At 32.3% G+C, this 13,550-nt stretch overlaps 5 protein-coding genes across 6 annotated transcripts; 2 read left to right on the forward strand and 3 right to left on the reverse strand.

Moving 5' to 3' along the window:
* The first annotated feature begins 42 nt into the window (after nucleotides 1-42).
* On the forward strand, nucleotides 43-593 carry LOC113798888 (protein LLP homolog). The gene has a single exon (XM_027349478.2). The coding sequence runs from the start codon at nucleotides 165-167 to the stop codon at nucleotides 516-518; it is 354 nt and encodes a 117-aa protein (XP_027205279.2). The 5' UTR covers nucleotides 43-164; the 3' UTR covers nucleotides 519-593.
* LOC113798832 (uncharacterized) lies at nucleotides 591-4,564 on the forward strand. Its single transcript, XM_027349426.2, has 2 exons — nucleotides 591-4,025; nucleotides 4,085-4,564. The coding sequence occupies exons 1-2, from the start codon at nucleotides 687-689 to the stop codon at nucleotides 4,412-4,414; spliced, it is 3,669 nt and encodes a 1,222-aa protein (XP_027205227.2). The 5' UTR covers nucleotides 591-686; the 3' UTR covers nucleotides 4,415-4,564.
* A 246-nt stretch (nucleotides 4,565-4,810) lies between these two features.
* On the reverse strand, nucleotides 4,811-5,869 carry LOC113798864 (uncharacterized). The gene is made up of 2 exons (XM_027349460.2): nucleotides 5,343-5,869; nucleotides 4,811-5,287 (listed from the first exon to the last, which is right to left on the reverse strand). Exons 1-2 carry the CDS (start codon nucleotides 5,800-5,802, stop codon nucleotides 4,839-4,841), a joined length of 909 nt encoding a protein of 302 aa, XP_027205261.2. The 5' UTR covers nucleotides 5,803-5,869; the 3' UTR covers nucleotides 4,811-4,838.
* Nucleotides 5,839-9,146, reverse strand: Hey (Hairy/E(spl)-related with YRPW motif). 2 transcript variants are annotated; one of them, XM_027349670.2, is made up of 3 exons: nucleotides 8,273-9,146; nucleotides 7,231-7,300; nucleotides 5,839-7,175 (listed from the first exon to the last, which is right to left on the reverse strand). In XM_027349670.2, the coding sequence occupies exons 1-3, from the start codon at nucleotides 8,605-8,607 to the stop codon at nucleotides 6,111-6,113; spliced, it is 1,470 nt and encodes a 489-aa protein (XP_027205471.2). In that variant the 5' UTR covers nucleotides 8,608-9,146; the 3' UTR covers nucleotides 5,839-6,110. The 2 variants fall into 2 exon arrangements, with proteins under 2 accessions (XP_027205471.2, XP_027205474.2); XM_027349673.2 differs by lacking the exon at nucleotides 8,273-9,146 and adding an exon at nucleotides 7,446-8,255.
* A 2,235-nt stretch (nucleotides 9,147-11,381) lies between these two features.
* On the reverse strand, nucleotides 11,382-13,335 carry Pdss2 (Decaprenyl diphosphate synthase subunit 2). The gene is made up of 2 exons (XM_027350033.2): nucleotides 12,525-13,335; nucleotides 11,382-12,463 (listed from the first exon to the last, which is right to left on the reverse strand). Exons 1-2 carry the CDS (start codon nucleotides 12,821-12,823, stop codon nucleotides 11,548-11,550), a joined length of 1,215 nt encoding a protein of 404 aa, XP_027205834.2. The 5' UTR covers nucleotides 12,824-13,335; the 3' UTR covers nucleotides 11,382-11,547.
* Nucleotides 13,336-13,550: the final 215 nt, after the last annotated feature.

The raw sequence follows: 13,550 nt of genomic DNA on the forward strand, positions 1-13,550 counted from the left end.
AATTCATAATAAAATTGTAAATTATTCTGAATTAACGTCCTTTATGAACAAGTGATTTCCACGTGTTTTTGTTTGTTTCATTTTCATTTTTTTAAATTACATTGCCATCTTATTGAAATTCCATTCTCGTATTATCTCTTTTTCAATTTTTTTGTGTATCGAAAATGGCCAAAAGTATTCGTAGCAAGCAGAAACGAAAAATGCGTGCAATTAAACGTGTTCGATATGGACAAAAAGAATTGAAACGTTTGGTTGAAATGGTACAGAAATCCGAGCAAAATGAAAAACAAGCGCAAGAAGAAATGAAAGCAACTATTGCAAAAATATCACAAATAGATGTGGTCGAAAAACAAGAGAAGAATACCGATTACATTTCGATGGAAACCGATCAAAATGAACGTGATAGGAAAACTTTGCTCAACAAATTTGGACAATATCCAGCCTGGATGAATGGACGTCAATTAAAACGACAGAAAACTTTGGTGAAAAGATTGAAAAAGAAGAAATCCAAAATTTAGATTTTTGTTTTTTTGTTTAATATAATTCATTGTTTATTCAAACAATATGAAAAATAAAATATAAAATATTCTTAACTCATTATCACTTTATTCATGAACGGTCAAGGCATGACGATTTGTCATCGTCAAATTTGAACTCGTAAAAGTTTTAATTAATCAAAATAAACAATGTTTACCAAACGACCAACCGCTTGTGAAGATGAAGATGATCTTCTTCGCCAGCAGAATGAATTCCTAGCTCAGAACCCGAAGATCGAAACAAAATCGGTCGGTCATCATGAAGAAGAGATTAAAAACCAGAAAAATAATCATGATATTGTTGATCTAGAATTTAAAATTATCGAAAGAAACTATGATTCAACTTTTGTTGATAAAGAAGTTGATGATGAGACCAACACTAGCGGATTTCCTGAGGCTCCTTGTTTGTTTTTTGGGAATGATTCATTTGTTGATTCATCCACGAAATCCCGTAGTTTGAGTTTATATGCTCAAAAATGTTTGAAACGGATAGATAATGTAATCGATGAGAATAAAGATGGGAATTCGATTGGTCATAATTCGATAGTCACTGGGATTGGTCTTGGTTCTAAAGATTGGCGAAAAGATATTTCGGAAATTAGACGAGAAAATCAAAAAATTTTGGATAATATGAGTCCAGATGATATTGAAAAACTTCGGGATGAAATAATGAAAAAATTGAGCCCGAAAACTGTAGAATTCTTGAAAAGTAAAAAATTTTCATATCGTTCAAGTTTACAAAAAACTAGGGAATCGATTGTCGAAACAATAACAAACAATCAAGAAAAAGTGAGCAAAAATGTCAAAGACATTTTGGATAAAATCCCTATTAAAAAGGATGAAATTAAAGCTCGTAAATATATACACATGGATGTAATTGAAAATGATAAACTCGAATGGATTGGCGATGTTAATCCGGGTCAGAATGTCCAAGAAAATGATCAAAAATCGCAAAACTTTGATTCCCTTGTTGCTCGATTCAATTTTGAAGGCGTTTTACTAACCGCTGAATCTGAAAAAGAAATTGATACCATTCATCAAGGTCTTCATCACCATGGCGATAATCCCGAACGTCCGGGCTACACAATCGACGAATTGTTCATCTACTTACAAAGTTCCTTTCCATCACAAAAACAAATCGGATTGAAAGTATTCGAAAAAATTGTTACAAAAGCTTATCAAGGTTTTTATGATTCTTGTTTCAACATGAATCTAGTCGAATATCTTTTGAAAGAATCACCGCTCGTTTTAATCGTCAGAAGCTGTTTAGATGAAACGGCAGATACCGTATGGAAATCCGCCATTCAAACTCTTAAGGCATTAATATGCAATACCATTTATGACGAAATATTTCTTGATCGTGGTTTTATAATTTTTGAAGATTTTCTCAATCATGGACATCAAATCGATTTGAATCTTAGACCAACGAATCTTGAGATCAATGAAGATGATATTGAATCGTTTTCCGATCAACAATATCTAATCTATGATATTATTGGTTGTCTATTGAATCGAACATCTATCTTAGAAAGGTTCGCCTATTTGCTGAATAATCATATGACCAACGAATCAATGGATGGACCATTTCAAGAAGATATTTTCGACATATTGATACGGTTTGCACGACACTCGCCTGAATCTTCAGATAAAATTATTAATTGTTCTGATTTAATTAATGCTATCGGTACGAATTTGACTCGTCTTCGACAAAGATCTCTTTCTGAGATTAGTGGAGCCACGGTAAAGATTTTTAAATTATTTCGTTGTTGCATTAACTCGGTCGAAAATAAACTGTCCAGAACTTTACGGAAATTGTTCGATCTAATGGATAGAATGGCCATTATCGATTCAATAAATTTCTTTTTTCTCTTAGTTCCTGAAGATTTTATTGTCGAAGATGTTAATAATGTCAAGAAAGTTATACCAATTGTTAGCATTGAAGCTTTAAGGTTATGGATCAAGTTATTATCATTTTGTGAACAGAATCCAGAACATGACCTAATGAAAATGATAAAGCGAAATTTTTTTGAAATGTGTCCATTTTTATTGAAAACAATGAGCTATTGTCGACGATTAACACCATCGGAGCCATCATCATTGGATTCGGCTATAAAAACATTCGATTTCAAATTTGCTTCGTGTGTAATGCTATTGATCAAAATGTATCATGAATTATTGAATTGTCCTGATGATTATGCTAATCAATATTGTTTCGACCTGTATGATATCGCCATGAAATGGTTTATTATCATTCATAATGAATCTATTGTTCCTGATTTCGATTGTAGTCTTTGCATATTGGTTCTGGTTGAATTCATCATCAAACATTTAAAACTTGATAATCAATTTATCAAAATAACATTAGAAAAATTACTAGGCAATAATCAACGATTTTTTAAAAAATTAATCGATTCTTGTCGACGCAATTCAAACACTGCAAAACGAGAAATCTGTGGACGTGTTCGAGATTCACCAAATCTACCGTCATATGGTTCAATTTATCTAAAAGGATTCGATAGTGTTCCATTGTTTCGCCATGATTCTGCTATTTGTTTATTGCAAAGTTTGATTCGTATCGCTTGCATAGCCGATGTTGATATCTTACGGAAATTCTCGAAAGAAACATTTGACCACCTGTTCGATTACATCAATCTAGTTACGGCCAATATTAATGGAACATTCTCATCTAATATTTTTGATTTAATTGAAATCAATATCGTTGCACAAGCCTGTCTTATTACAGGTGAAGCAATTCGTTCCATTGATTGTGATCTCAATGATAATGATCGAAAATTCTCAAGATTTATATTGAATTTTGTTCTCATGATAAATGTGATGAATAATAATCAAATCAAGCAAGAATTACTGCAGAAATGTCTATTTGATCAATCATTTTATTCAGATGCTGATAATCTAGATTTCAAAATGATAAGGAAAACCTATGAAAATTATTCTCAATTTGATCATCGTTATTGGCTTTTCGATCCATTATTAACACAAGTAAAAAGCATTTTCAGCAATCAAACCAAAAATAAAGAAGAGCAATCTGTAATCAAATTGGAAGAATTAGCATCCGTTCTATTGTATATTGAACATCTGGACAAGAATTTTAGCGAACATTTTCTTGAAAAAATTAATGTGAACCAAATATTATTGTTTGAGATTCTTTGCACAACATTTCTGATCAATGAAGATTATTTTTTCGACAATCAAATTGATCAAATATTACGACGATTTTTGATTCGATTCGTTCAAACCGATTCACCAATTCAATGTTCGAATGAGGATAAATTACTGGATGGAATGGGTACCATAATCGAACTGTTTAATAAATTTTCCGATCAATTTGTCAATTCATCTTATTATAATACAATATTTTGTAATTATCTTTTTGTTTATTTACAGCCAAAGTGCTCAAATTATTTCCGTTGTCATTTTTTATCCGAATATTCATTTTCTGTTAAAATGTCTTATTTAAAATTCGATGAGGTATGAGATTTTTTTAAAGAGCATGTCATTTTTTATTTTTTATTTCCATTTTATTTCAGATGTTGTTGCCGATTCGATTATTATTGTATCCAATTGAAACTAATCTTGAAACATTGGAAGTTTATCTGAAAACATTACTATCCGAACGATTTCAATCACCCGAACAATCGGTTTTATACTGCATGCTTGTTCATCATTTGCATCGAGCTTTATTTGCGGATGATTCTCCTCTCAAACTTAAATTTACTAAAAATGATGCCGATGATGAAAATTATGAATTGCAAAAGCAAAAATATCATAAACTATTAAGATCAATTGATATGTCAACGAATATTCAATTGAAAACACATTTGTATGAATGTTCGAATCAAACATTCTCCGAGCTGTAAAATTTTGTAAAATGAATTTTTTAAACATCATAACAGCATGTGTGTAAGACTCTGGGCGCTTTAAAGCAAGAATTGAGCATGTGACTTTTTGGATCGAATTAAAAATAATTTATCAGAGAATAAAATTCAAATTTATTGATCGAATTAAAATGATTTTAGCTGGCTATGATCGTCCACTTGGCATTACCATATTGTTTATAACATCATCCATATTAATATATTACAGTCTATGGATCATTCTTGTACCTTTATTGGATCAAAATCATTTTGTTACCCGATTTTTTCCAGCCAAAATCTCCTTTCATCTTTTACTTGGCATTCCAGTCACCATTATTACAACAGTAATAATTATTATTGTTTCATATTCAATATTTAAGTTAAATACATATAAAGTGATTAAATTAGAATAAAATAAAAGAATGTCTTATTTATTTTTCTTAAGATAACGTTTTGAACGTTTTTCTTTTTTATTTTTTCGTTCTTCCAACATTCGTTGTCGTCGATCTTGTTTAGATTGTTGACGTTTTTTAACCGATTCTTTTCGTTCATTCCAAACTTTAAAATTTTTCGATTTCTTTTTTTGTTGTTTTTTCAATGATTTTTTGATCAATTGTGGATCATCACGAACTTTGTTACCTTCACTTTTTTCTAGTACTGTTTGCCATATTCTTGCTTTTTTAAATTTTTCTGCGGCCTTCGAATTAGTGGCTTGTAAATGGGAAACTTTTCGTTCATCTTTTTCGGCTTTAATTAATAATCCTTGCAATGAAGTTTTGTTGTGTTGTTTTTTAAGTTCACGATCTTTGGTCATTTCCCGTTCGGCAGATAAATCTACCTGTGAGGTTAAATCGAATTTGGAGAACACCAGATTACCTGAAAATTTATACAATTAATTGGATTAGTTTATTGATATCATTCCATTTCATACCTTGTTCATTAAAAATTTTGGGCTTATTTTTATTCAGGCTGATTTCAGAATTCGCATTATCATTATCCATTATTTTAGGGATTGTTTGATGAACATTTTTGCCTCCGGTTCTTCTGTCACGAAGATCTTTAATTCTTTTAGCCAATTTTTTTCGGAGTTCATTAATTTTTCCATCACTTTCTTTTTGTTGAACAAATTCTTGTGCAACATCTGAAACACGTTGTTGATTACTAGGATCTAATTTGACTCGTTTATGTTTTGATTTGTCAGATAATTCGGAATTGTTAGCAAATTTTTTTCTCTTTGCATTTTCGATTGTTTGAAGGATTTGTTCGTTTTTATTGAAAAAAATTTTCGGTGGAATTTTATTGATTAGATCTTTGAAATAATCATTTAATTGTTTAACTTCATCGAATGATATCTTATTTTCCATCAATAATTTATCACAAGTTGGTGACATTTTACTGATTTTGAAAAAGAAAAAAATTAAATAAACTCAAAAATTAAAACATGTGCACGCTTTATTTCATGCGAGTAAATTCAATACCTTTCATATAAGATATTACACCATGTAGATTTGATTTGAATTGGAATTTTGTAATTTATAATTTTATAAACTTTTTTGTACAAAAATAAATGTGATCAAAAAATATTTCTTTTTTTTTGTCATATAATACAAACGTTAAGATAAAAAAAATATATAAATTTATCAAAATGAAAGAATAAAATGACTAGATATAATTAATGAGCATTAAGCTTAATATGATATCAATAAGCCAATTCGGTACCCCATGGACGATAATGTTTAACAGAATTCACATTGCCTTGTCCATTTGATTGTCCAGTTTGACCTGGAATACCAGCTTGATTATTATTCGAAGAGATAGCCATAGATGTTGGACCAGGCATCATTGTTACTGGCATGTAACCGGCAGTAGCATTCGGTGCAAAATATGAACCACCGACAGCAGAAGTCGGATATGAATATGAATATGAATTGGTTGTTGTTGATGGAGAATTAGGAATGGCGACGGCAGCTGAAGAAGCACCTGCATAGTTCAATGTCGTGAATGCAGGTGACATTGGTGATTTGATTCCCGTATTGTTACAAGACATTGAACTAATACCGTTTATATGATCCAATTTCCCGGTAGTATCATATTGTCCATAATAACCAGTATTATATGATGAATGCTGTGTGTTGGATGGATTCGAATCGGATTTTCCGCTAGATGATTGTTGATATGAAGATGACATGGCAGTTTGCATGTTATTATTAGAATCGCTACAACCGGAATTAGGTGCCTGAGAAGTTGTTGTGGTGGATGATGATGAATGTAATGTACTGTTACTATTTGTGATCGGAGCTGAATTTGTTGATGATGCCATTGTCGAGCTAGTTGATGTTGAAGTTGCTGTTGAAGACGGTTGTGCCGTATGATTCATGGGCGTTGTGAACAAACTCGGATTCCATTCTGTGCTAGATTTCAGGCTTATTTCACGTTGTGCTGAATAACATTGAAGATGACTAATCAAACGCAATCTAAGTGGATCCTGGAAATCCAACCCTTCATGCAAAACCAGATATCTTGCAACTTCGGCTGCACATTCTCGAAATCCAATGATATGATAATCGGTAGCAAATTTATGCGGATCAAATGAGAATGCATCGAATCCTTTCGAATGTAGCATACGTAAATGATCAACAGTCATCTGAAGAATTTCGGCTTTTTCCAATTTGGCTGAGCCTTGTTTTTCGAATGCAGCAGGTACCAGACGTTTCAATTCATGCAAAGAATTGTTGATACGATCTCGTCGACGTTTTTCAATCATCTATCAATATAAAAATATTGTAAAAATACAATAATTAAATAATTGAAACACTTACCCCTCTTCGTTTTTTTCGGCTCATCAAATGACAACTACTGTCAAGGCTATTCGCATCGCCCATTTGTATACTGAAATGCAGAAAATACAGAAAATAAAAATCATTTATTAATCAACTAAGAAATAAAAAACGAAATCAACCACTCAAAATGAATTGCATGTGCTTGGATATTACACCTGTCTTCCCGTTTTTCATAATTATATCCCTGAACTGACCTAAACTTGTTATTTGGTTGTGTAAATGAATTTGTTGGATGATGTTGTTGTGGTTGATGATGTGGGTGGGTGGGATGATTATTTGCCATGCTTTGTGCATGATGTGTTGATTGTTGCGGTTGTTGATGATGATTACTATTATTATGGCCATGGCTATGATGATGCTGATGATGATGGTGATTAGAATTTGTTGTTTGAGCGGTTTTGCGCCACATGTCGATCACCTGATAACTACCGGAACTATCAACTATTTACAGTTACAACAGATTTTGTTTTTTTACAAACTGATACACAACGACTGGAATTTGGACACGTGAGAGTTGTTACACAATAGGTCGTCTTAAGGAAACGCCGTACGCCTGCTGACGAACGTACAGATGATCCGACACACGCCAACTTTTTTACTTTCATAAGATCTAAAAGAATAAATGATTTGTCACAGACACACACTAACACATGCACACGTACACTGACAATGTGTCAAACACACGGCCGGACACGAAAAATAAAAAAGAGCTAAGTCAATCTTAAAGACTTAATCATCAGGATTGCAACATCAACACCGACCTATCGACCAACTAACCAATACTACTAGGTATCAACTAAAGGCAACCGTTCGGGCGCAAGACTGGACACGAGACTGACATGCGACTCGCGCGAGTTTACAATGAATGAGTGTGTATGTTCCAAGACTTCCTCTGGCTTTGTTCATGGGCACGATGATGCGTCACGTGTTCAATACGTGTAATACAACCAGAGGCGGATCCCTCTTTTTTAACAATGGTTTGAAGAAAAACAAAATGTATTTAAAAAATCAGACCACTCACCTCTTATGGCTGCTACTATGGCTTATTGTTTCCAATTCTTCATCCGTTGATGTTGTAGCCATCGAATCATCGCCACCACCACCACAACTATTTATTCCATGATGTTTAATTCCCGATGATGCTAGTGGTGGTGGTGGAACTAATGTTGTATATGTTGGCTGATCGGAATCGTTCATCATCGAAAAATTACCGCTGAAAGATGAGCTTGTTGTTGAGGGTGGTATCGCCGAATTATTATAATGCTGAGCAGTAACAACCGGATTCGCCATCATCATAGTCAATGAATGGACTTGTGTTTGATGATGATGTCCATAATGTTGTGGCTGTGGATACATAATTATGATGATGGAACAGTTTTTCTTTCTGGCAAAAAAATACGCCAAGTTTTTTTCAACACGAATGGAGAATAAAATATGAAGAACACGTGACCGACCGTATGCAAGTCACTTGATCAAATGAATCAATGATTGGTGAATGTGTAAGATTCTTAAAATTTGGATGCTCGCTGCCTGTTATATGGCACGCGGTCGGAAACTAAGTTTTTTTTACTCATAGTCAGTAATTGTAATATATTGTGAATGCAGAGTTTGAATCTGGCGTATGGATGCATCTGTATAGCCCAGAAACTGTTGGCAGGGTGGTGCCAATAGTTCAATGCTTCAACCAATTGGTGTACCAATATCATGTTGACCCGCCTGTTAGGTTTCTAATGGACCGCCCTCAGTTTCCCACGAATATTTCATTCGAATTTTTTTCGATGAATTGGGGGTAGAATATTTTATCATTCTCAACCAAAAAAACGTGGGAAAATACAATTTTTTTATTCCTTTATTTATTAAAAGTTTTTTCTTTGAAGAATCCTTATATTTCATGAAGTTTACTAAATTTGTCCATTTCTTTTCAAAGTTTTACTAGCCTTAATAAATATAAAACATCAAAAATGACACGTGCCATCTCATGATCAAGGTCATTGTTGAATCGAATACAATTTCGAGAAAATTGATCAAAATCAATCCAAATTGTCAAGTGTCTTTTCGATAATCGTAAGGAACGATTGAAATATTGAAATTAATTTTTAAATTAAGAATAATTTTTCTCTAATTTGATATTAATAAAGAACTAGAGTAAAAAATAAAGGGAGAGGATGTCTATTTCCGCCACTGGTCTTTTCAGTAAAATTTCCGGTCTTGTGGTCATAGTCAGATAACTTTAGACACGCGACATACAAGTTTACTCAGCATAGTTGATAGGCTAATTTTTATTGTTGTCAGTTTGTGTTTTGTTATGCATAATGATGATGACATTGTATCTGGTATACCAGGTTAAAGGTGAGAAAAAAGTTTTTGTTGATTTTGATAATAAAATTCAATAATAATGAAAAAATTTCATAGACAACTTTCTTGTATTAAGCATCACAATCATTAAAAATCACATTTTTTCATTGACTAGGCCGATAAGAACTGCTAATGTAAACACACGATTCAATGATCAATGATCGAATACAGTGGGAAAATGGCATTCATTTTGTTCCCATAGTTAAAACGCTTACGTTTTTTTCATTTATGCTCGATTTGTACAATTAGAGCTTGAACCATGGGATCATTGGAACATTTACATGTCCTTGTTCTATTGCTCTCACTTCGCTTTCTCTCTCTCTCTCTCTCTCTCTCTCTCTCTCTCTCGCTCTCTCATTCGGTCACACGCGACTGGCATCGAGTCTGGGATTTAGCTTCGATGTATGATCGTTTCGTTCGATTTTTATTATTTTTATTTTTATTTTAGTTTCACGGGCATATATGTCCCCACGTAAAATACAGTTATTAAGTCATTTATGATGTTCTATTTTCACAATAGTTGATCGGGTTCTCACGCTTGTTTTCGAATGTATGATGATGACATAAAATGATCATGGATCTCTCGGGTTAAAAATATGATCCATCCATCCATCAGATCATATCAGTCATGATGTTTGAAAAGAATTGTTTGTCATTTTCGATTTAACGTAAATGAGAAAAATTTTCATTTATAATAATTGTAGTTGAATACACTTTATTCAATAAAAAAAATCACATCGAAAAATTGATAATTTTTTTGCCATCATTAAATACATCCCGGAATTTGGAAGTTATTTTGGCCATTCATGGAAAACCAGCTGCAGGAAGTCGAATGTTTTTTTTCATTTTTGAAAACAAAAACTTAATGTTATTCAAAATTGACCAGCCTACATACAATTGCGTGACAATTGACGTTCTCGATGCGGCCGACCAATCTGAAAACCAAAATAGAAAAAAACCTTTGATAAATGTGGTTTTGGTGGTTAGCCACCACAGTCATCATCATCAACATTATCCTCATCAACAACATCATCGTTCACGGCAGGTGGAGAATACCAACGCTCATCATTTGTCTAGGTTGCGCAAAACAATTCAAATCAACAACAACAATAAAAAGAACAGACCTAGGATCCGTCAATATCGAACCACTTGGGACAAATTAAGTGTTTTTATTTAGTTGGAGAATTCAATTTTCCAACTTGTTCTATTGAACAGAAAATTGAAAAAAAACTGTCCATTTTACATGAAGTATTCAACATTCAGCTTCATCAATCAACGTAACAGAAAATAAAATTAAAGAAAAAATAGATGTCCGAAATGAAAAAGAAAAATTTTTAAAAATAATTTTTAAAAATAAAATTTTTGAATTTTTTTGATCACTTGATCATCAATCGATCAATTAAAGTCAAATCGGGATAATTGAAAAAAAAATCCCTAACCAACAACAAAATTTTGGGCTACTATTTTTGTTGTTTTTTTTATATTCTCCTTAATCTGTTTGTTTGATCGATTTATTGATGAATCCTTTGAGACAGAGCTTCTATAATATTGCGAATGACAGCCATGGAAATATCGATTGTCCCAAGTGATGGTTGAATTTGAAACAAACAAACCTATAATGGTTAGAAGAATTTTTCCATTTTCCCATTGATTCAAAATTGTGTGTTGACACGTCAATTCAAATACACCGAATACAAATTAAAGCTAAAAAAATCCGTTGAGAGACATTAATAATCATGATCATCAACAAATAAATAAATCTGCAACAAAAAAAATAAGGCAATGGTCACAAAATTGAAATATATTCATTCAAACACATTCATAATTTGAACAAAACAGTGAAAAAAAACATCAATTTGGATTTGATAAAATATTCATTATGTGCGTTTGTTGGTAACGAATAAATTGAATTCGGATGGCTAGTCAGAATTGTTTTTCGATTTATGGATCCATCGTTTCCAATATGGATTTTAGATGCACTTTGGCTTCTGATTCGGGAAAATCATTCAAGTTTCCTAATGATTTTTGACGAAAATTTTCCAAAATTGATCGTGATTTTTGCAGACCAGTACCTTTACGTATGATTTCAATGAATTCTTGTTGATCCATGATCAATTCACCCGGCTGTTTGTGATTTTCGGATACATTTTTTTTAATCATTCGATCGAATGATTGACCAGATTCAATCGAATGCATGATAACCGGCAATGAACATATATCCAATGAATGAATATTGTTTGAATCTTCAACACTGCCATTATTTTCGAACCATTTTATTTCCTGATATGCTTTGCTGAAAAAGCCGAAATTTTGACCAAAATCATAAGCATTTTTCTGCAATCGTTCATCTACACCCGCCAATTTCAACGTTGATCGACAGCCAAATGCAGGTAAACAGGCATTTAGAAGAAAATTTTTTTCCAGCCAATAATCAACTTTCATTTTTCGGCTCAAATCATGCGATTCAATTTCGGCAAGAAATTGCCCCGTAGAAGTGTTTACCAAAACGGACACCATCATATCAATTACTTGAATATCTCCCATATCGGCCAATTCTTTCCAAGCTTTAGCCCAAAGAAAATCTCCATACAGAACGGAAATTTTATTTTGCAAATTAAGCTGTGTCTCAATGGAACCGGAATCCAATGTATTGAATGAAACGTTTCGTATTTGTCGATGTATAAGTACCGCCATATGTATCATTTCGACTATTTTAGCTAGACGCCATTGTATTGTCGAAATATCCTGCTGCCCTAATTGCGTTTTACTGGATGATGATGATGAAGCTGCTTTCGAAATCAGTAGGACAATTAAACCACGAATAAAATGATCGGAAGATGATTCATTTTCATATAATCTGGACAAAACACAATGTGGAATTTAACAAAAAAAACAACATTTTCAAAATGTTTACATACTTTTGAATTTCAGAGAGTGAAAAATTGGTGCCAACTAATTTCTGTAATATTTGAGTAATAACCATCACTTCTTCGGTGATCAAATTCTGTAAATTTTGATCATTTTGTTCGGTCGACATAAGAATTCGGTTTGCATTAGCTAATACATGATTTAATCTGGAACTGGATGAAACTTCTTTCTCTAATTGTTGTTGATGACGTCCAGACATTGACGTGGCAATTGATAGATGAACATTTCGAAATGATGTACATTTTGTCGTGGCCAATCTGAAAAATTGAGATGGACGAATGGATTGCATTATTTGTTGATAGAAAAAATTCAGTTTCAATGGAAAACAAAAACAAATTCTAATCAAATTTTAATAATAAGTTATTTATGATATTTTATGTCAAATGAACCGAATTTCAGCAAAGTTTTTCAAAAAGTTCATTATAATAAAAAGAGAGTATTTTATAACAAGACACAAACACAAAATAAATGAAAATAATAAATATTCGCCTAACTAGGTCACTAGGTAACAAACACAATTTTATTCATTTATTTTTTGATTGGCCGGTTCTCTTCGGTTTAGTCGAATGACCAGTATATGAGAGACCATCAGCTGAACCTGTCGAACGACAATTCCCGTTTTTTTCTCTCAACCTCTCTTCAACAATTATGTACATGATTTTTATCATTTCACTTTGATTTTCGATAATGTTGGTGAGAAACTTCGTAGTTTATTTTCATCATATTTAGCAGCTATATATTCAAAAAGTTTAATTTTCCAAAAAAAAACATCTCATATAAACTTATTTCAACTTCAAAACAATTGACTGATATTAACAGTTGATCAAATCGATTTTAAACTAAAAATTAAATGGAAAAAATATTTCATGGAAATCAGTTTAGATAATCAAAAGGATTGAAAAATAAATTGCTGTAATCAAAATTGTTTTATCAATGCAACAATATTGTTTATGAGGATTGATTTCCGCTTCACTCATTTCGAACAAATCGAATTTTTTTTTTTTTGAGTAAATTGA

Source organism: Dermatophagoides pteronyssinus, unplaced genomic scaffold (assembly GCF_027571235.1).
Source record: "Dermatophagoides pteronyssinus isolate colony J.1.1.1.1 unplaced genomic scaffold, Derpt_VIB-CSIC_2022.12 sq0002, whole genome shotgun sequence".
Classification (NCBI taxonomy): Eukaryota; Metazoa; Arthropoda; class Arachnida; order Sarcoptiformes; family Pyroglyphidae; genus Dermatophagoides; species Dermatophagoides pteronyssinus.